The 23,897-nt window shown below is 42.9% G+C and overlaps 1 protein-coding gene across 3 annotated transcripts; it reads left to right on the top strand.

Moving 5' to 3' along the window:
* The first annotated feature begins 1,577 nt into the window (after positions 1-1,577).
* nej (nejire) lies at positions 1,578-23,651 on the top strand. 3 transcript variants are annotated; one of them, XM_065481176.1, is made up of 21 exons: positions 1,578-2,109; positions 2,654-2,752; positions 3,457-4,035; positions 4,593-5,029; positions 5,569-5,764; positions 6,203-6,606; positions 6,710-6,849; positions 6,906-7,023; positions 7,093-7,147; positions 9,996-11,228; positions 11,584-11,873; positions 12,125-12,282; positions 12,557-12,664; positions 12,725-12,859; positions 12,922-13,137; positions 13,403-14,228; positions 14,467-14,697; positions 14,785-14,904; positions 17,161-17,664; positions 18,789-19,340; positions 21,611-23,651. In XM_065481176.1, exons 1-21 carry the CDS (start codon positions 2,028-2,030, stop codon positions 22,625-22,627), a joined length of 7,500 nt encoding a protein of 2,499 aa, XP_065337248.1. In that variant the 5' UTR covers positions 1,578-2,027; the 3' UTR covers positions 22,628-23,651. The 3 variants fall into 3 exon arrangements, with proteins under 3 accessions (XP_065337248.1, XP_065337247.1, XP_065337246.1); XM_065481175.1 differs by having other exon boundaries at positions 4,563-5,029; positions 12,584-12,664; XM_065481174.1 differs by having other exon boundaries at positions 4,563-5,029.
* Positions 23,652-23,897: the final 246 nt, after the last annotated feature.

Genomic DNA, 23,897 nt, shown 5'->3' with positions numbered 1-23,897 from the left:
TTTTCAAATGGTAATGGCTGTCTCCTTACTTGAAATCCGATTTAATTTCAAAACCAAGAGTTTCCCCAATAAGTGGCATACACCGTTGGACAGATCTCGACGAGAGGAATCGGAACATGCCAAGATAATATGTTCGAGCACTGTAAATTTTGGAGAAAATTGGCAAAATTTGAATTTTTATTGTAGGAAGGTCATTTTTTTATTATTGCAAATTGTTGAAAAAATTGTTTAAGCCATCCAACAATTTAAATAATTTTCAATTGTTGCCCAGTATCATTCCACTTTAATTATATTTCAATTTGTTGAATAATGCAGTGTTTGGTGCAAGTCGAGATTATTTGTTGTGCAATTTTTTACAAAATTTCTTAAAAGGAGGTGAAACAATTTACCTAACATAATAGTTATTTTTTCTGTTACAAATTGATGATTGCAGCGAATATTTACTTTGATGATGAAATTAATGTTGACAGAGGGTAATTATTTGTAATATAACATTTTTATAGCCATTCCTGGCTACTATTTATATATTGTGCCTCTTTCACTTCTTTTTTGTAATGTTGATATCAGTGAAATTAACAAATATAATAAGGCAAATAAACCATTCACACGCAACTAATGATGACTAAAATGCACTTCGTTTGTAAATTTCAGGAAGTAACGAATAATATAGTCAATCATTGGTCAATCATTAAACATTTTTCTTTTTTTAACATTTTTTTTACAATTTTCTATTATTATATGGTTGAATCAAGTAGTTTGGAGCTATTGAAGTTCTATATATTATTAATTCGTTTTGCATTTAACATAATAATAAAAGCAATTTTAATCAATAACAAAACAGTCCTTGGTGCGGAGGCAAAGTGGCCCTTCAGTGGGCTGGGTCCCTGTGCGGCCTGGTGCGCCCATGTTATCCGTTCGCGGTGTTATGGGGACCCGGGTATCAGCATTCGTGCTATAGTGCAGTGCGCGCCCTTCCCGGCCGTTGGACAGGGATAAAAAAGAGAAAAAACAAATAATACTCCTTGTTTTCAAATAACTTTTCGCTTACTTAAATTCGTCAGAAAAATTATGCATTAAATTATACAAACCTCTTTGCAAGGGCTCTTGCTCAATTAAAACAAATAACTATAAATATGAAAAAAATGTTTGAACACCACGTGTAGACTTAAATATTTTTGTGCAATGCATATTGGTAATAATTGAGCAAATTTTGCAAATTTTGTACGTTTTCAAATATTGTAGCAACTATAAAATAGCGAATTCTGGAACATTGCAGTGAAAGTTAAATTCAGCAAGTTGAAACGAGCTGTCTGATGTAAGAAAATTGATTGATTGGCAATTAAAAGCAACGAAAATCATTCCCGCTAAGAAATTTTTGATTTTGGCCCTCTATCGGCAGAAGGTGTTGGCTGTTTTCGCTAGTGGTGACCTCTCTGAAATGCAGCTTTTGGATCTTCCCGTGTAGCACGTTGTGACGTCACGAGCTTTTTCCACGCCAATAAGCAAGCGAGAATTGGTCACGTGACAGCGGAGCTCCAATAAAACACGAGAGTTCTCATTATGTATCGGATATTTTCTGACAAGCGTAGAAAACTCCATCAACAGCGGCCATTTTGCCCTGCACAGGACTCTGAGAAATTTTGATATTTGTAATCGAAATTTCGGCCATTCGTGATACTCAGGGCCGCTCGAGGCGGCGTGTGAAGCTAATTAGGTACATCCTGTTGAGCTTTGTCGAGTCAAAGTCGGCCCGCAACCCCTTTTGGTGTCACAAACGGACTTTGTGTTTGGCCGCTGTGGTTTCGGACACTAAGTGGGCACGGAGTGAGAGGCAGGCCGCAAGAGGCATTAGAAGAAGATGCCCACCGATGGGGCCGCCGCTCTGTGAGCAGGTGATCGGCGCCGCTGTTATGCATTCGACGCCGCAGCGTTCCGTCAGGACAATGAAGTGAGCCTCTGTGCGAAAAAAGCGTTTCTCGCGCGTTTCGAAAAATTATATTCGAAGCACCGCAATCGTCAACAAGACCATGGCTGATCACATCGTAGACGGACCGCCGAACAAGCGGCAAAAACTCACCGACCCTTTTCAGGGTCCATCAGATTCGTCTGGTAAGTACTCCTATCTCATATTCCGTTAGAATTTCGGCCTTCAAGCCCGGCTTCGGGCCCGAAATCGTGATTTCGAAAAAAGAGGCGTTCCGGCGGCGTCTAATGCCTTCGCAGGTGCTTCCGCACCTTTTGTTTATTTACATGCTAAGCTTAAGCGTTTTGACCCCCGTGGCACAAATCGGGCCCGAATTCCGACACTCGGCCTCTTTTTATTCAATTTTAAAAGAAAATCGGGTTTCCGATCAGAATTTGACTTGTTAGACTCGTGAAAGTCGTGGGTGCCGAAGTGGCATTATAATATTCGCTACCCCCACTCACCCCTTCCAACGAATGCACTTCTGTGCATATCGTTGCCGTGATCCTTCCGTTTTACCCTGATTACTATAAGCAAGTTACTTCGCTTTTTCTCGAATTAAGCTGACTCAATTTCCTCATGTGATTTAACTTATGACTTAGCACCCCCTTTATTTACAAGTCTAAAGTTGAAACGATTTACACACAAATGATGGTGCCACTGGAGTAACTTGCTCATTTGCGTTCACAGTCATGCTCCATCACAATCCCTACGAATTTGGGTCCTCGTCTCCGCTGGGCGGAGAAGACGCTTCTTCCAACCCGACGTCGTGGAGAACGCAGAAGAGAAGTAAATTCCTTTCCCGACTGCAGAAGAACCTGTTGTTCATTCGCTGGGGATTTGCATGACTTTCGGGACTTTCAAACCACGTTTTTCTGACTTGGCAGTGCGATTTGGTTTGTGTATTCCGGGCGTTTTGCTTGGTTTATTTTTTTCATGCGTAAATCAGGATTTTGTTTGTTTTGGACCCCGGGTTTCGCATTTCCAACCACGTTGTGTTGACACCGATTTTTCTCCTCCCCTTCCACAAACTGGGTTAGTGGTTATTGGACACAGTTACTCTTACTTTCAATGTTATGAAGTCCGTTGGGGTTCAATGAACGATGGAGTACACAAACCAAACATGCGTACTAAAATCTTCACTTGAGTTTGCAATGCAAGAACTTGATCCCCATTTGAAACAAACAAAAAGCACGTTCTTCTGTTCCGACCTGCTTTACAGGATCACAATCCATCCTCTCAGTCTTCCCCCTACCCTACACCTGTTTGTCAGTGATTTTGACTAACCGTCCGTGTCCCGAACCTACCTCCCTACCTACCGAGCGTCGAGCGTGCATCGGTTGTTGTTTATTAGGCAAAAACTTTCGGTAGTTAACCCGATTGACTGTCCAGCTGCTTCCTGACCACCACCTTTGAGCATGGAAGGCGCACGTGCTTGCAAACCTCGCCCCGCTCACCGGCCGCACCACTCATTAATGCCGCTCTTGTTGCAGATCTCTTCTCTAACACGGACATGTTGGACTTGGAGAACGACCTTCCCGACGAGCTCATGTCCTCGAGCTCGTGGAGCGCCAACGAGGTGGCCAAGCAGCCGACAAGCACCGGCCAGGCTATGCAGAACGGTGACCCTGGCGGCGGCGGCGGCATGTCCGGCCCTGACAACGGGGGAGGCTCCAGCCTCAACCAGCGCCACCCCAACCTGACCCACCTGATGAACAAGGGCGCTGGGCCGGGCGGACACCTTGGTCCAGGTGGCCCAAAAACGATGCAGTCGCCGCCGAACAAGCCCGACCAGCAGCACCTCATGATGGGCGGCGCCGGCGGTGGACAGGCCGCCTCTGTCATGGCCAACAATAACAACCTTATGGCCATGGGCATGGCCACGGGCAACGGCATGCCCCCCAATGCGATGAACCCGCTCGGCGGCACCATGGGGCTTAAGCAACAGCAGCAGCAGCCTGGCCAGCAGCAGATGATGGGTATGCACCAGGCCAATGGACCCATACTGGCCAACCGGCCCATCATCAGAGGCCAGCACATGCAGCAGCTGCAGCAGCAGCAACAGATTTTGGGTGAGTTCTGCATCCCGGTGGTGTCGGTCGTTTAGTAAAATGGAAATTTTGACTTGTTATTTTGTGACATGCATTTTTTCGCCTTAAACGTTATATTTGAAGGAAGCGACAAATACAAATTTTCATTTTTTTAGATATTTGTCCAGTCTGTAACTCAAAAACAGAACTAGATTGGCATATTTGGACTGGCAGTCCATTCAACCATGTACACATCGCAAAATTGGAACAAATTTGACGAATAAATTGCATGTTACATCGAAAAAAATCTTCATTAACTTCAAAAAAATAATTATATCAAACGCATGAAAAACTTTTTAGTGCCTGCAAAAATTGGCCATTAAAAATCTCAAAATGGCTATTTAAAAAAAAAAACAAAGAACCAAAAGTTGTAATATAATAACATAATTTAGTCAAATTTTATGGGTTTGGGAGCAATGGAAGTAAATTTTTGTAGTAGAAAATATTAACAGTAGTTCGGTTAAGAAATGAAAATAAGAATCTGTGAAAACGCTTCTTTGGTTGCTCAGGCGTGAAACCGAGAGCAAATCTTGTTTCAGGCCAACGGTTGCCCCAGGGTGGAAACAACCCTATGATGGGTGGCCCCGGCAGCTACAACTATGGCTCGCCGAACCCGCAGATGGGGCCGCAGAGGAGCATAGCGCCTCCCAATATAAACATTGGCCAGCGCTTCCAAGCCCCTCAGCAGCAAGCGCAGCAGGGAGCCCAACAAGTGGCGAACGCGGCGCAGCAGCAGGTCCAGCCTGACGGAGGCCAACAAGTGGTGCAGCCCCCCGCCCAGTCACCGGCCCAGGCACAGCAGCAACCAGGAGTGCAGCCTGGTGGCTCGCAGCCCAATTCCAATATGCCCGCGGCTGACCCTGAGAAACGCAAACTTATACAGCAGCAGTTGGTGCTTTTGCTGCACGCCCACAAGTGCCAGCGCCGAGAGACGCAAGCCAACGGCGAGAACTGGGCGCAGACCCAGCAGAAGGAGGTAAATTTAAACGAGATTTAATCAGTTGTTGTCATTACAGGTACTCCTCTAGGATTAGTTCTTTGGATTAGACGGTAGAGTTTTTGGTGAAACCATTGAATATTGAAATTGTCTGAAGAACGTTGCACAGTGGTGGAAACTGGCTTCACTATTATATTTTGAATTATTACTTCCCATATTATATAGCATGCGGATTTTTAACCATAGAAGTTTTGAAACTCGCAAACTCCGTCAAATAAAAACTTTCCCCCTGGTGATATCTTTCAACGCGTAGGAAACCACATACGATTTCAATGATTTCACTAAAAACTAAAACGTCGAATCCTTTTGAGTTTCCTATGATCCTGGTTGAAAAAGTCGTCTAAAAGTTTTGGCTGTCATCTACAGCTCTATTTCATGGCGTAAGAACATAATTTAATTATTTTGTGAAAAAGAGCTGCAGCTACAGTCAAAACTAGTTGGCGTAGATTAACTGACTAATTTCTTTCTTGGTTTACACTTATAAGGTATTAACAAGTGTCTTTTAATTTTTATTCCAGTGCTCCCTCCCTCACTGTAAAACGATGAAGAATGTACTGAACCACATGACAACCTGCCAAGCCGGCAAGTCTTGTGGCGTGCCTCACTGCTCTTCATCTCGCCAAATAATCTCGCACTGGAAGCATTGTACACGATCAGACTGTCCCGTGTGTTTGCCTTTGAAGCAGGCGGACAAAAGCAGGGTGAATCCAAACGGTAATGAATAATGAACCTACAAATATTTTAAATAAAAAATAATATCACAACTTTTTAGGGTGTAGCCATTGTAAAATAAATTTCATGGCATTTCGCCATTAAAATCCTCTTGAATAGGTGGCAGTTACCAGCCTTGAATGAGTGCACGGAATATTTCACTCTTTCATATATAGGATGGGATTTTACGACATGAGGGATTCTTGTACAAGTCTTTCGTTACTCTTTTACTCTATTCATTTGAGTTCAGACGGTTGTTGACTACCGCTGATTCAAAATACTCTGCAGTTGTATTTAGTTTTTAAACAATAGAACTGCTAATGAGGCCCGAGGAGCCAAAACAGCCGCTTTATAGGGCGAGATCGAGTGATATTATTTTTTCTCTTTACAATAATTCATATCGAATTCCTTCTTGATAATTATAAAAATTTGTTTTTAAAGCTGTGGCAGCTCAGCCAACACAGCAGCCAAACGCAAGTGATATGAGAAGAGCGTACGGCGCTCTGGGCATCTCTATGCCGCCGAACGACACGATCGTAGGTCAGGTGGGCCGAGGCAACCGCCTCCCTGGCAAGCCCGCCGCCGCCGGTCCCCAAGGCTCAACCATGGGCCAGCCCGGGGCCCCCACGGCCACCGGGCAAGTGCGAATGCTGGCAGGACAGAACGCGACTGTTGCGCCACCCAATGTCAACGTTTTGCTTGGCATCCCGCCCGATCAGCAGGTGGGCCAGCAGCCGCAGAACCAGCAGCAGGGACAGCAGCCCACCAGCGCTGCGGTCACTAACATGCAGAAGGCCCTCTTTGGGGGACACGTTGCGCCCAGCGACCCCCTCTCTGCTGGAACTGTGAGTCTTGTCATTTCTTAACTTCATTTCAAATTAAATTGAAGAAAACAGCAATGATTCGTGTGATTCATTGTTTTCACACTAACGTTTTTTCGTAACGCAGTTCCTTATGAACCAGCAACAACAGGTCGACGGTCGCCTATCCGGTCTGCAGGGTCAAGTCACCGCAGCACCTGTTCAAGGAACAAAGGAGTGGCACCAGTCGGTCACGCCAGATTTACGAAATCACCTAGTTCATAAACTGTGAGTAGAGAATTTTTTGGTAATTCAGTCATTTTCAAACTTATGTTTTTATACAGAGTTCAAGCAATATTTCCTACTCCGGATCCCCAAGCAATGATGGACAAGAGAATGAATAATCTTGTCAACTATGCCAGAAAAGTTGAAGGTGACATGTATGAAATGGCAAATTCAAGGGTGAGTTATTTTAGATTTGTAATCTAGGAATGAGAAGTAACTCTGTTCGTCTTTTTGTTTGGTTTACAGTCTGAGTATTATCATCTACTTGCCGAGAAAATCTACAAGATTCAAAAGGAGCTTGGTGAGTACAAACTAGTAATATCGGAGGTGCGTTCTTTTTAGGTTGAATTAATCAAATATGGGGAATCAATAGGAATTGTTAATAATCCATTTGATTAGTTGTTAACTAGGATGAAATAATTTAAGACAGCGGGTATTCGTGAGAGGCATTATATTTTTGTTAGCTGATAGTATGAAGACATTGTTTAGGAATTTGAAAACCGAAACAAAATAATACTTGATTAGATCAAACTCATTGGACTCAAGTGCCATGAGTAGTTAAGATTTGGTGCTTGCAATTGCTATGAATTCCATCTAAAATGGAAATTTCTTCCTTATAAAATGATTTTTGACCAATTATTTGAGATTTCCAATTTTGCTATTTTGAAGTCTAGCGTTTTCTTGATCAGGATCCAATCTAATTGTAATTTTGACTTCTGTGTCATCGTATGTTATTCGGCTTTTGTTCATATCAACCAAGGTTTCAGCTCATGATAAGGGCTTCATAAGTAGCCAAACCTGAGGTTAAAACAAAGAAAGCTCTCTTGTTAAATTACAAGGAAATTTCGTTTTTCTGCATTATTTGAATGAAAATATCACTAACCTGTTCATAAAGTCTGTTAGAATGTCACTAAAGAAATTGCTCCAGTCATTCAAACATTTTTTACGTCTTTTCATATCACTTAGAGGGGTGATCATCTTATTTTACTTTCAATTGTAAGATTTTATTTCTCTCATTCACCTATGGGTAAAAAAGTATCATATTTTTTTAGCATCTCAGCTTCTCTTATTTGTTTGAAAGCTGTCCTTAGTCCCTAGCGACAGATAATTGAGATTACTCCAAAGCCGGTAGCTCTGGACTTGAAAGCACTGCTCCTTCCCTTAAAATGGATTCCAGGACTCCATTTTGATTCCGCAGAGCTCAGGGTTGGTTGACAGGCAGCGCCATTTTTTAACCTGAACTCATAAGGGTGCTCCGATTACATTTTAAGTGCTTGACGCTGGAACAAATTAACATTTTGGCAGAATTCATCTTTCATCCCTCTGAAAAGCACATAATGTTCATTATTTTCTCAGATTCAAATTTTTTCATCCTTCCTGCAAGCTTTCTGGCGAGGACCTCTGGCGGCCATAAGGGAAATTTAGATGTCAGTTTTGTGAAGCTGAGTTCTTCTGCTGCTGCTGTAATGTTGTAAATCGTTGTTAGAGGCACTCGCGTCATCCATCTTAAACTATGATAGCAATACTAAAATCATATGGAGGGGCCGTGGAAAAAGGAAAAGTCTGATTTCCAACTTGTCTCTTTGTAGAAAATGTCCGCCAGACTTAATCGCCACCGGTAATATTGTCAGGGGAGAAAAAATGACACTGCGCTGCAGTGAGAAAATACCACCCCGCCGCATGTCGCTGCTGCGCGGTGCGAAAAACTTCTTTGAAATATGGCGGGGTGAGATTTTCTCACTGCAGCGCAGTGAAATTTTCTCACCCCTGACTTGCAGTGCACGTGTTGAGGGTAACGTCAGATTCAATTTGAGCCCCATGATGTAATAAGGTGACTTTTTTCCGCTGCACGAAGACGAAGGTCTCTTGTGAAAATCATATAAGCCTGATTGGAAATAGCTGCTGCTTTATCTTCATCCCCTTGGAACTTTAAGAATTAAAATTTGAATTCCTGACTCTGAATTTAAGCAGAAAACTTTTATAAAAACATTGACTTTTGAGCTGGAACTCGCAGGTCACAAGAATTAATATCTTTACAAGGCCTGTTAAATTGTGTTAATATTTTATTTTACCATGATTGTCAAATGAGTGCCAAAGCATGGATTGGTACTTCTAAACGATCATATCTTGTAGGAGTAGGTGTTGGTTGTTTGAAACTCGACAGCTGGTAACTGAACTACTTCTTAACTTCATATCACTAAATCAACAAGGGGTCTCGAAATAGTAGCCAGGAGTCCAGGTTACTGAAATGAAGCGTGAGAGTGGAGTGCCCTAAAATGTCCGGTGTGGGAGGTGAGATATTATCTGACGGCTGTAGATGGACGTGGAAGCGGTTGGGAATGAGTCAGCTGGGTGAAAGGAAAAGCCTGTCGAGTGATCAGATTGCCCAGGTTGTCCAGGCTCAGTGTCCCTTAAGGTGAAAATTCAGCAGAAGTCCGAGCGTCGGTAGAAGCATTAGTGAGAGTGGTGGGTGGACGAACATCTTGGGATCAGAACGGTGGTGTGTGATATCTAGTCAGAGGTCGGCCCGGAGCGACGGCTAGAGTTGCCGGTCGAGGCTGTCCGGGTTGTCCAGGGCCAGCGGCCCGTGGACCGTCACGTTGGGGTTACCAGTTGTAGGAGTAGGTGTCCGATGATAGAAACACGACAAGTAACTCTACTCTTTTTTAACTTCAGTTCACAAAATCAACAAGGGGTCCGGAAATCTGGGGTTGAAACTTCCTGTCACAATTTGGAGTCCATTTGAATCAGTATAAAATTAATCGGGACAAAAACAGGTGTATTTTTACTGTCAGAATTTTTAGTACATCAACCAATTGGAAATGTGATTATTTGTGATTCAACTAGAATAATTAATTAAAGACATCTTGGAAAAAATAAATTGGATGTTCTGGAACTTACTTGAGAAACGTCAGGAAGTTACAACTGCTGAGTAGTGGCGACATTCACCACAATCTCTTGCTTCCATCTTCGTCAAAATGAGTCACTATATCCATTATAACTCTTATAGTAACATTGACCAATTTGATAAAAAGAACTGCAGGATGGTGCTGTTTCCTTTTTTGCATCAGGAATTTCCTTGCATGAATGTATTAAGAGAAATATTTTTTGCTAATTCAAATGTGCATTTTTCTCTTTTTCACCAACAGAGGAAAAACGGCAGCGCAGAAAAGAGCAGCAGCAGCAGCAGCAGCAGCAGCAGCTGATGCAGCAATCTCAACAAGGCGTGCGTCCGACCGGTCCTCAGGCAGCAGGTGCACAATTGCAAACCGTCAATGCTGCCGCTGGCACGACGAGCGGCCTTGGCAGCCTCTCTCCCGGCATGAATCAGTTGAACCCTGGTACCTCTGGCGTGGCGAACGCGCCCCAGCCCCCGCAACAGCAACAACAACAAGCACAACAGCAGCAGCAGCAGCAACAACAACAACAACAGATGCTGGGAGTGCCACCGACGATGCAAGGAGCTGGCGTGCGAATGCAATTCTTGCGAGGAGCTGTACCAAATCAGCAGCCCACAATGGGCATGGGAATGGGAGGCATGACTCCCAACCAGCAGCAACAGGGTGCCAACAACTTCAATTTGCAAAACCAGCAGCAACAACCCATGGCTGGCATGCAACAGCAGCAGCAGCAACAACAACAACAACAACAACAACAACAACAACAACAGCAGCAGCAATTCTCAGATTTGATGAAGAGTAGATTGGCTACGCCAAACACCACTGCCCCTTCGCAGTTTGCAGCTGCCCAGCAACAGCAGCAGCAACAGCAGTTCAATAATAATCTGATCAATTCCCAGCAGCAGCAACAGCAGCAAATGCAGCAGCAGCAACAGCAGCAGCAACAACAGCAGCAGCAACAACAGCAGCAGCAACAACAGCAGCAGCAACAACAGCAGCAGCATAACCTGTTGGGAAGCCAGAAGCCGCAAATGCAGAGCCAGGTGGCAGCTCAACCGCAGCTGAAGCAACTTCCAAAGGCTCCCCTGCGGACGGTGTCCATGTCCTCACAACACCAAGCCATCACAGCCGCCCTTACAGCCAATTCCGAGCCAGAAACGCCTTCATATAACAGCATTGGCAAGGGAGGTGCCGGCATGGGCAAGGGCGGCGGCGGCATGGGCAAGGGCAAGCACCAGGATGACACCCCCACCGGCAAGGACCTTAAGTGCGATATGAAGAGCGAACAAGACATCAAACCTGACCCTGATGGCGAGTCCAACAAGATGGAGGAGGGCGACAACGAAAATGCAGGTCCATCTGGAGTCAAACGGGAGGTCAAGGACGAACCAATGTCCATGGACACGTCTGAGATGAAGCCTTCCCTCCCTCCAGAGCCCATTCCCCAGCCGCAAGGCTCGCATGACAAGAAACGCAAGTGCAGTAAGTATTTTTTTCTTTCCTGCAGATCAAGTCTTAAAATGATTTCAAAGTGCTATGAATTGTGGATTTGTAAAATCAGGTTGCTAACAAGGTAACCTTGGTGTCGTCAAGACTCAATTTTCTTCTAGTTTCATGAAAGCCTATATTTTTGAGGCGGAATATTTTAACGAACCAAAGGTTCCCTTGTACGAGGGAAATTTATAAGGCCAAAATTAGATAGAAATGCTGATGAAACCAAAAGGCCTGCCACAGCTTGATAAAATGCCACTCTTTGCCTCGATTCTGTGTAAAATTAATTCCTAGTGTTATATTCGCAATATCTATTCCGTTTAATTAAATTGATCTTTCCTTTCAGTGTTCAAGCCTGAGGAGCTTAGACAAGCTCTTATGCCCACGCTGGAAAAGCTATATAGACTAGACCCAGAGTCGAATCCGTTTAGACAACCGGTCGATCCCCAGAACCTGGGCATACCTGACTACTTTGACATCGTCAAAAAACCGATGGACCTGTCCACCATAAAGCGCAAGTTGGACACGGGCATGTACCAGGATCCGTGGGAGTACGTGGACGATGTGTGGCTCATGTTCGACAACGCCTGGCTGTATAATAGGAAAACCTCCAAAGTCTATCGATACTGCACAAAGGTGAATCTTTTACAATGTTAAAATAATGAACACCGGACATTATTGTTTCCATGTTGCCAAGAGCTATTCATTAACCGACTAGTTTTGGCTTGACATCTGAAGCCCAGATCATAGTTAAAAATCAGTTTTTATTTTTACCTTGAATTAGGGCGCCAAAGAGTAGTTGGAATTACATTATCTGAAATTTAATTCTAAAATGGATAATGGAACATTCCTTGGGTAGAAGTTTTAAAAAATTCATGCCGTTGCAGCTCTCCGAAACGTTCGAGGTGGAAATCGATCCTGTGATGCAAAGTCTGGGATACTGCTGTGGGCGAAAGTACACTTTCAACCCACAAGTGCTGTGTTGCTATGGCAAGCAGCTCTGTACAATACCGCGTGATGCCAAGTATTTCAGCTATCAAAGCAGGTAAGATACCCCTCTTTCAAATTATTGCATGAGCAGCGATGGAATACGCTCATATATTCACTCATCAAAGGCACTGTAATTTTTAATTTGGAGTTTTTATTCCGACTTAAAACCATCGCAGTTGCATTGATTTTTCATCCTTTTGTTTTTCTTTCTTTGCTTCTACCTCTTGTGTTGTGATTCTAACCTATCCTTGCTTGCCTGCTTTTTTGGCCATCCTTGCACTCCCTCGCGTTTCCTCGCCTGCTTCTGCAATTGATACTTTGGACATCAGCTTGAAATATGGCATTGCTGCAAACAGATACACCTACTGCCAAAAGTGCTTCAATGAGATTCCTGGCGACTCCGTCACCCTGGGGGATGACCCGGCGCAGCCACAAACGTGAGTTTTTTACTGCCAAAAAGTTGGTTTGTCTCGACCAAAGGAGTTTCTCTTCTGCAGGATCATCAAGAAGGACCAGTTTATAGAAATGAAGAATGATAATCTCGAATTGGAGGCATTTGTTGAGTGCCTTGACTGCGGGCGCAAACTGCATCAGATCTGCGAGCTGCACATGGAGAATATTTGGCCCAATGGGTGTGTTTATGTCGATTTGGGTTATTATTTTAAAAATATTGATTTTTTTTTTATTTTTGCAGCTTTACGTGCTCTCATTGTCTTAACAAACAAGGCAAAAAACGGAAAGACAACAAGTTCAATGCTAAGAAACTTCCTATAACGAAACTCGGCACCTACATTGAAGCTCGAGTGAACAACTTCCTGAAGAAGAAGGAAGCCGGAGCCGGAGAGGTTTCCATCAGAGTGGTGTCCAGCTCTGATAAAATCGTGGAAGTGAAGCCGGGCATGAAGTCAAGGTATTTCTTCTTTCATGTTTTGGCTTTTTCATTTCATGGATGATACAAAGTTTGAATGGGTTAGTCAATTTGTTGATTGGTCAACAAAAATTGCCAAACTTAGAAAGACACACACAAAGCTGCTTATGCAAGTTATGGTTGATCACCCTCATCATATCTAAATTACATTCAAATCTTATTACCCGTCTAACTTTGTGTCACGAAAAATTGGAAAAAAATCTTTCCAATTGGAGGACGTATTCTAACAAAAACCATGAATTCCCAGATTTGTAGATCCTGGAGATCTTCCCGACCAGTTCCCCTACCGAGCCAAAGCACTCTTTGCATTTGAAGAGATCGACGGCGTGGATGTCTGCTTTTTCGGCATGCATGTGCAAGAGTATGGCTCCGAGTGTCCAAACCCGAACACGAGGAGGGTGTACATTGCCTACCTCGACTCTGTGCACTTCTTCAAGCCGCGCCAGTTCAGGACGGCCGTCTACCACGAAATCCTGCTTGGCTATCTGGACTATGTGAAGCAACTCGGCTACACGATGGCCCACATTTGGGCGTGTCCGCCTTCGGAGGGTGATGATTACATCTTCCACTGTCACCCGCCAGAGCAGAAGATCCCAAAGCCCAAGAGGCTGCAGGAGTGGTACAAGAAGATGCTGGACAAGGGCATCATCGAGAGAGTTGTTCTTGACTACAAAGACATCCTGAAGCAGGCGCTAGAGGACAAGCTCAGCTCAGCCGCCGAACTGCCCTACTTTGAAGGCGATTTCTGGCCCAACGTTCTCGAAGAGAGCATTAAAGAGCTGGACCAGGAGGAAGAGGAGAAGCGCAAGCAGGCCAAGGCCGCTGAAGCGGCCGCCGCAGCTGCCGCCAGTGCTGATGAAAGTGATGCCGGCCCCGACGGCAAGAAGAAGGGCCAGAAGAAGGCCAAAAAGTCCAACAAGTCAAAGGCCAACCAGCGCAAAAATAGCAAAAAGTCAAATTCCCTGCAAACTGGCAACGACCTCTCAACTAAGATTTTCGCCACAATGGAGAAACACAAAGAGGTCTTCTTTGTGATAAGGCTTCATTCTGCCCAGTCAGCAGCTAGTCTGCAGGTTAGTACGCAAGATTTGAAACTTTTTAATAAAGAAGTGTTTATTTTTATATATTCCAAGTCAAGCTAATTCATATTATCAAAGTAGATAAATTGACAGCTGCCCAAGCTGGGATAAAATAATTGAATTATAAATTGGCCAAAGAAAAATTATTTTATATATATTACTATTTTTTTAATTATTCTAATTATAGACAAATATTTTGTTGATTACCTTTTAATAAACAATACAATTTCAGCCTATTCAAGACCCAGATCCTCTAATCAACTGTGAACTTATGGACGGCCGTGATGCCTTCCTGACCATGGCTCGTGACAGACACTACGAATTCTCTTCGCTGCGTAGAGCAAAATACTCAACAATGGCTATGTTGTATGAGCTACACAACCAGGGTCAAGATCGCTTCGTTTACACGTGTAATAATTGTAAAAACCACGTTGAGACGAGGTATCACTGCACTCAATGTGATGTAAGTAGTAACGTTCTATAGTGAAACTTAATTCATTGCGTCAAGTATTTAATTTCCTAATCGCCCCACGTGTTTTTTTTCTTTCAGGATTACGATCTGTGCGTCCCTTGTTACTTAAAAGAAGGCCACAATCACAAGATGGAAAGGCTAGGCTTCGATCTTGATGATGGATCATCGCCTGCCGACGCCAAGCAGGCCAACCCACAGGTATGTAACGCAATCGAGAGACGACTTATTAAAAAGGGTTTGAAATTTTGCGGTAAATTGAGTTGGAGACGTGTGTTTTTTCTGTAGTACCAAATGAGTCGAGATTAAAATTGTTTGTTTCAACGGTATGTGCGAGTTATGGAGCTCCAAAGGTTGAAATTGCTTAAAAAAAATTTACACAAGTTTTCTCTTAATTTTACTATACTGAATGGCTCTACTCCGCGCGGATAATTAATTCCTAATAATTATAACCCTATTAGTGTAAATTTAAAAAAGAAAACTGAATAACGCGTACTTAACTTTAAAATCGTGCCCCTTTGTTATAATAGAAAAAAGGAGGGATGGCAGCACAGGAAACAGATTCTTAAAGGTGGTTTGAGTTATTTGGACCATTCTTAACATACACACATTGAGGTGTCAATAATCAATCGAACATCAGAATTTATAAAAAATTCTATGAAACACGTCAATTTAACCATGACGTTTTAGCAAATCATAACCTTGGTGTTAGTTCATTACATTCAACATTCATACTTAACAAATCGGAATATGGTTCAACATAACCGATGATCTTCAAATTGAGTCTTGCACATAAACGCTACAGATCCATCTGTACAAAATATCAGCTTTCCAATCCTTCGTCGTCATCATAAATCATCTTAAATCAGAGTAGTCGTCCTAATAGGGCGTACCACACAGCCAGTTGGCCAGGTTCAAAAATTTCAGTAGATTGACAGTCAACTTTCAAACGGTTCTAATCCGCAATTCAATGCGTGACCCCTCACGTGGTCTTGGCCCATCGTGGCCAAGCCACCTTTGACGGACGAGTGCTGCACTCAGCCAGCCACGCTCTCCTAATGCTGAGCTGAGCATCAGCCCCGGGCCGGTTTACAAAATATCACGAATTCACAAATCAAGACATGCAAATATTTCTCAATCATTCTAACAGATGGCAGAAACAATATCTTCATCAAATAAACTAAACGAGTATCCAAATACTCGTTACACTCCGCCGGCCCAGAAAAAATATTTATTTTTTCTTTAAAAATTATATTTCATGTCGGTTAGACTTATGTGTGCGACGCAATGCTCGGCGTAACTCTCGCAATCCGACAACGTGCAGATATAAATCCTGGTCTGCCCTCAAATCCGCCTATAGCGATTGACAAAACCAGGCATTCAGTAATCCATGCCGTAACGGAAAATACGAGCAGCTCACTACCGCAGCACTTGCTCTATTACTCGAATTTCCTACAAATCTTAAATTTATATCAAAAATTTCTGACAGTGTGATCTATGTGGTTCTGGTCTACGTAAAATACAGTGCTGGATTATTTTAACAATTTTGTCATGGATGCCATTTAAAGATAAAGGTGGGATGTCACCACAGGAAATCGATTCTTAAAGGTGGCTCGAGTTATTGAGACCATTATTAACATTTCAATGAAGAGCTATTTAAAATCAATAATAATAAATTATGCTTTTTTCTGACATGAGATTGCAGTCGTCAGAAATCAGTCCCCAGAGAAGGCAGAGTTTCTTATTTTGAAATAAACTTTTCAACACATTAGATGGTATTTTTGAGCTAGTGAACTTGAGTGTCGCAACGTTAGATCACAAGGAGGGCGAGTGGAAAGGTTCATTAGATTTCGTCACTCGCGTCCTCTTTTCGATTTTACGCAGTAATGTGTAAAGACGGACGTTTTCAACTATGGCTGATTCAGAATCCCCTGCGGTAATGAATTTGGATTTAAAGGTTTTATTTAACCGTGATATTTAGTTAGACAAATCGATAGGTGGGTCATTTTTGACTCTCTATTAATTAGATTAGTATAATTTCTGAGCTTACTATCAGGTGAGGAAAAATAGAAAAATTTCATATTCTTTATTTTTCAGTAACACAATATTCGCCAAAAATGTTATCGTTCAGAATATCGTTATTTTGTACTCTCCAATCAATCAAGGGAGCCTTCTAGGAGCCATCCCTGAGATCAGACAAGACTATTATGTTAAAACAGATTAAAATTGTAACTCTGGCGTCAGGGTAATTTCAGCAAGACAAGTCTTGACTATTCTAATGTGTATTTTTGTATTCTGGTTTCTGGTACTACCATAACGCCAGAGTTTTCCTAGTCAAAGTCATAAATTTATTATATTCGTTCCTTTCTGATAGATAAGTCAATGCGTGTTAATTTTTATTTTATATGTTTCTTTGAAAGACTTCAACCTCAACTAATTGTGAAATCATCGTTTCAGGAGGCACGGAAACTGTCAATTCAGCGGTGCATCCAGTCTCTGGTGCACGCGTGTCAGTGCCGAGACGCAAACTGCCGGCTGCCGAGCTGCCAGAAGATGAAGCGAGTGGTGCAGCACACCAAGATCTGCAAGCGCAAGACGAACGGCGGCTGCCCCATATGCAAGCAGTTAATAGCCCTGTGCTGCTATCATGCCAAACACTGCCAGGAGACCAAGTGTCCGGTCCCCTTCTGCTCCAACATCAAGCAGAAGCTGAAGCAGCAGCAGATGCAGCAGCGGCTGCAGCAGGCGCAGCTCATCAGGCGCCGAATGGCCATGACCACGCAGAACTCGCGCGGCGCCATGTCGGTCACGCCGACGGGCGCAGCGCCTGCCGTTATGGGAATGGCGCACCAGGGACCAGGAACCCCGCAGGCAGCCATCATGGGAATGCAGTCGCCGCACCACGGCATCAAGCCCGGCGCCCAACCTCCGCCAGCCAGCGTCCTTCAAGTTGTCAAGCAGGTCAGTCTAGGTTTTTATTTGTTAGATAATGGTAGAAAGTGGTGGCCAAGAAATTAATGAAGATCAACGTTCACTGATTGTTTTGGCTTTGTTGGCTTGAGACTTCATTAAAATAATAAAAAAAACTACAGTTTTCTCTGATAATGATTTTTCTATGGAATTAATTAAATCATATTATGTTTTAAAATAAATTATAGTTTGGCGTGTTGTAGGGTGTATTACATTTTTTCAAGTAAACATACCTTAGTTTGTTGCTATTTTAGTTTATTGCCGACGTTTTAGCGACCTGCTCGCTTTTTCAAGTGCCTTTTCACTCTTTTAATTTATATTTTGATGTATAATATGGTGTTAGAGGCATAAATAATAAGTTAGAATTAACAAGAGAGAAAAAAAATCTTGTGCTTGCAGCAAATTTAAAGATTCCTTAAGTGCTAGTAAATTTAAATAAAAATCCACTGAGGCTAGGTAACATGTTGTTGTACATAACAATTGCTAGGCCCTTTTTTCTACTCAGGTTTTCATGAAACCAAATAATACAATTTTGTAGGAATATTTTAAAATAAAAGCTTATTTAATTTTTTCTCAGCTTGTAATGGCTGATATCACTTAATCGTTGGAAAAAACGAACGCAGATTATTCCAAGAATACAATAAGCAACTTTTATTATGTTTAAAAGTCATAAGTTCTTTTGGCTCAGTGCGGCGTGATTTTATATAATGTATCTGATCGTTTTTGCAGTATTCTGCTAGCATTGTATGCCATTTCTTGCTGTAATTTTTATGTATTGTCTTATGTGTATGACTTTGGCAAGAATAAACAACAATAACAATAAAAAGTAGATAGATACAAGGCAGCAATTGAAAATCACTAGAATTTTTGGCTATGATAAATAGTCAGTTAGTTTAATTGTTTATTCTATACATTGGCAACAATGATTTTACTGTATCCTTTTTTTACAATTGCGAGGTAGCCGCTTCCACATGTGTCTTAATTTTGTTTGAAATAAAGCAGTCATATTTCTAAATTGAAGCAATGGATCGAATATTCATCTACTTAAAAATCTATCCACGACTTAATACTCCAAAATTAAATTAATAAAAACATACCATGTTATTTTGCGACAGGTCCAGGAAGAGGCAGCAAGGCAGCATGCACCCCTTTCATATGGGAAGGTGAACCCGAACGCGGTAGGAGGGCAGCAGACGATCATGCCGCCGCCGTCGCAGATGCAGCGTCCAATGGGCCAGATGGGCGCGCAGGGCCCTGGCATGCAGCAGCAGTCGCCCCTGCCGAGCATGGGCATGGACTGGCAGAACCGGTTCGCGCCTGGCATGCAGACGCCCGGAGGCATCAGGCCACCAGCCGGGCCGCAGCAGATGCAGCAGCCAGGCCAGCAGCAGCCGCAGCCCAACCAGATGATGGGTCAAAACCTGCAGCAGCAACAACAGATGATGGGCGCCGCCGGGCCCCAGATGGCTGGAGCCGCCGGACCGGGGGTCATGGGTGCCCAGGCTGGCCCTGGACAGCCGGCCGGCGTGCACCCCAACCAGAAACAGGCCCTCCAGCTGCTCCTGCAGACCCTCAAGTCGCCAAACACGCCCGAGCAGCAGCAGCAGATCCTGCAAATCCTGAAGAAGAACCCGCAGCTGATGGCGGCCTTCATCAAGCAGCGACAAGTGAGTTTGTTATTTATTTGAAATGGATTTGAGTTGAAACTTTGGTTTGCTTAACATTTGAGGATTAAGGGATTAAGGTTACTTGTCTCAACGCAAAGATTAGTATGGGGTCCTTCAGATATCCCAGACATCAGCTATAATGTTTTTATTATGATTTCATTTTTCTTAAAACTTAAAACCACAGCTATCAGGCTCAATTTTTCGTGGTTGCACCTTATAAGTTAAAGAATGATGTATGAAAAAAATCCCATTTTTCAGAAAGATATTAAAAATAAAAAAACAGTAGTCTAAATAGCTCTTGGTTTTATAAATATGTAAGTTAGAATGACTCAAAAGAATCAAATGAAATTTATTTCAGATTTATCGCGTTCAAGTTTTGAGAATTTTAGCTGGAATCCTGAAGGGTGTAAGTTTACTTTGATGGGAAAGAAAAAATTGGCATCTCAGTTAGGTTTATTCTGCTCTAACTTGCTTTTTTGCCTGACAATTAGAAGAACCATTCAAACATTTCCAAACAATCATCATAATATTTGAGTTCCGAAGACGACTTTTAGTATTACGCCTTTAATTTATTATAAAGGACCATAATTGAATATTAAACGAAATATATAACAAATAAGAAAACATGGCCAAGATAATCAGTTTTAAGATTTTCTGCGAGTTGATTGAACCCTGCAAACGGGAAGATATTAATATATTTTTTATTCTAAAATTTTAGGCTTTCTCTGATAGCGAGATTGGTCGATTTTTACGGCCCGAAAAAGATAACTAGAGTTTAAGGATTGTATTATCTTACTCTAGTTTTTGGAAGCAGAGATGAGCAAGTTATTTCCTACAATGAATGATCAGAGGATAGCGAAGCTTCAGAATATACAGAAATTAAAGAAGTATCAAACACATTTATTACTAATAAAGCTCATTTTTTTATTCTTCGATACTATCCATATAGTTTGAATGTTTTTGATGTGTTTATCCTGGGAATATCTGCGACTTGGGATTTTTAACAAGTTAAGAAATATTTTATTTATTAATATTCCAGTTCTAATTCCAATTTTGGCCATGTTTATCAAAATTTTGTGAAATTTTCTTTCATTTTAATAATTAACATTAAAATAATGAATATACAGCAAATTTCATTAGATTTAAGAATATATGTGCTGTTAAATTGGAAAAAAATAACTGAAGATGAAGAATCGCCTTTAGTCACTTACATGGTAAAATAATACCCATCAAATAATTCTTATATGTTCGAAAAATCGTCCAGTTTGAAGTAAAACTTAGTCATAAAATGACATTAAGTAAAAAAAATCGCCCATTGCTTAACTTTAAAACAATGTCAGAATGAAAATTTTGAACTGGTAGTCAATGAAAAAAATCACCTGAGTGAACAATAAACAAGTTTGAGGCAAATAAACTGAATACTAGAGGTGGAACGGACGCAGGCGATATTTTAAAAAACGTAAATTTTTAGAATTAAAATGTTGGTGAATCACGAAATTCCAAATTTATAATTTTTTGGTATTGTCTTGAAAACCGAACGTTTATGTCTTAAATTTTGAATTATTGTCAATCTTTATTTTGAAATAAATCACTAGGGACCTTTTAAGCTGGACTTAAATAATTTTTGCTGATTTTACAAATATCCAGGCTGAATTGGAATCGTTTTAGGAGAAAGGCTAAATTTGGTTGGTATTAATATTAAGTTCGTTTTGGTTTAATTGGTTGATACTGGCAAAAAGATGTCTAAAAAATCTACTAAATCAGCTCAGAACATGATCAGTCTGAAATTAGTTGACTACACAATAAAAAATATCGTCTTTAATTCACAGCCCTAGCAATAATTAAGTCCATGCGCACTGCGCTAAAACTCAAACTCTAAAAGGTTGCTATCCTCACGCTAAAATTCAAGAGTTTGAGTTTTGGCGCAGTGCGCATGGGCGCATGGACTTAGTCGCTGAAGAGAAGAACAAATTCCCGGTTGGGTTAGGTCAAGTAAAAGCGCTACATTAAGTTTTTAGTTGGCATATTTGGCAAACACTAGAAATATGGACCCCAAAAAATCCTTTTTTTCTTGACCTGCTGGTATTCCAAGAAGTTGCGATTCGTGATCATTGTTTATGTTTCCTGACTATAGGATTATTTTCGCTAAATTTAATCCGGAAAAATCTTAACGGACTGATAACATGGTGGAAGCAATTATGCACCTGTCATTTCATTTTATTTTTGTACGGTACTATTGTTTTTAATAGGAAACCTCCGCTCGTTTACAGATGTACCAACAACAAACCCCTCAGCAGCAGGGCCAAAACCCGCAGGGGCAGCCGCAGCAGCAACAGCAGCAACAGCAACAGCAGTTTGGCTTGCAGCAGGGAGCGCAGCAGGGTGGAGGGATGCCCCAGGCCGGGCAGCAACAGCAAATGATGCAGCAACAGCAACAACACCAACAGATGGGCGCGGGCGCCATGCAGCAGCAGCAACAACAACGAATGCACATGCAACAGCAGCAGCAGCAGCAACAACAAGGTGGCATGGGCAGTAACCAGATGGCGTCTCCACAGATGATGAGCCAGCAGCAGTGGTTGCGGAGCCAGCAGCAGATGATGGCCTTACGTCAACAGCAGCAACAACAGCAGCAGCAACAACAGCAACAGCAGGGTGGGTTCCAGCAGCCGCCGGCGCCACCATACACGCAGCGGCCGCAGCGGCAGCAAATGGGCTTCGGGCAGCAGCACGGCTTCGGCGGCACCGACCAGTACAGCCAGCAGCAGTTCCCGACGCCGCAACAGCAGGGTGGTGTCGGGGGGCAGCAGGTGCGGCCCCCCATGTCGCCACAGATGATGGCTCCGCCGCTGCAGCAGCAGCAGCAGCAACTGATGCAGGTGCGTTCGCCTCCACCCAACGTGGCCCGGTCGCCGCAGCCGAACGCGTCGCCCCGCACAGGCGGCCCCCCATCCGTGGGGGCGGCCGGCTCCGGGGGAGGCTCGGGGCCCATCCCCTCACCTCGCACGCACGCCATCCCCTCGCCGCGCAGCCAGCCCGTGCCGTCGCCGCACCCGCACCACACACCCACACACAGCCCCCACCCTAGCATGGGAGGCGGCGTTGGAGGCGGCGGAGACACCGGCCCCTCAGAGATGATGCTGTCGCAGCTGCAGGCCGGCCAGCACCAGATGCCGCCGCTGCAGTCACCGCAGCAGCTCGGCGGGCTGGGCGGCGGCGGCGACGTCTCGGACGCCAACGCCATCACGCCGCAGGACCAGCTGACCAAGTTTGTCGAGCAGCTGTAGTCCCCGACATTGACACCACTGGCGTTTTAGCACCGATTTTACTCGCGCTTCCCCGAAGCGGACGCAAACATGGCTGTGCGTAGGCAACACGATTAGTGCCCCCTTGGTTGGACCCCTTCAAACCCCCTTTTCCCTCGCGGAGCAGCTATTCTTACACCCCCGCCGCCCATTTTTCATTCTCTCTCAAGATCTCATCTCTGAGCGTACACTGATTGTGTCTGGAGGACTTTCTCTAACGTTTATATACGAACAAGTGGTTGTGATCGACTTTTACTGCAGTGGCCTGTGGCAATTATCTCGAGTTGCACAATAATGATGATGACGGACCTCTACCTCTCAATTCATCTGTATTTACTTTTAATTTATTGGACGTTGATGACAATGATGTGTCAAACTTGACCTCCTGCACTCACACACACTAACACAAACAAACACACACACACACATACACACAAAAACACACAAACACAAACGCGAAATACACATTCCAACCCTTGACCACTTTGTTTAGTACGGCATCGAAGCAAGTGCGCCCCCCTCCCCCGCCGCTGCCCTCCTCTCTTAATTTATCAAATCAAGACTCGCTCGCTTGGACGGTTTGTTGTTCGAAAATGAATGAATCGCGCTCAATGTACAGTGTAAAGTGTTGAGTTTACTGATTAATTGAATTGTACATAATAATTATGCAAGTGCTAACAAGGTTACTGACTTTTGAGGTAGAGAGACAAAGAATTAAGGAAAGAAAGGAAGCAACCGCTTTTGCTAATAATGTAATTATTGAATTACCCCTGTAATTATTATTACGTCTCATCATTACCGGACTAATAATTGTTGTTATTTATTAATGATTTGTGGTATTTTTAGGCTTTGATTTGCGCGCGCCTGTTACCCAGTTCATAGATATTTTATAAGAGAACACAGACACAAACAACTTGGACATATTATTGATACTGCTGTCTTCTGTAGCCATTATCTGAATGAGCATTCGATGATTTTATAATAAACCTTGAAATATGTAAGTTTATCTGAACGTTTTATTCCAAATCCCTTGAAATCGTGAACGTGGATCAGCATTAAAGAGGTTTATTAATATTGCATAAACTCTAGAAAATCTTTGTTGCCAATGTATTAATTACTAGTTCCTACAGATTCATTAGAGTCCAAAATTGATCTCAGACTGTACTAAAATTCTTGAGAAAAGCTGCCGCGGTGTTTGCTCATGGATTTTGAGTAGTAAGGACTGCCTCCCTACTTGAAATCTTATTTTAAT

This window comes from Cloeon dipterum, chromosome 2 (assembly GCF_949628265.1).
Source record: "Cloeon dipterum chromosome 2, ieCloDipt1.1, whole genome shotgun sequence".
Classification (NCBI taxonomy): domain Eukaryota; kingdom Metazoa; phylum Arthropoda; class Insecta; order Ephemeroptera; family Baetidae; genus Cloeon; species Cloeon dipterum.
Note: the sequence above shows the minus strand (reverse complement) of the source record. Positions and strands in the feature narration are given on the sequence as shown.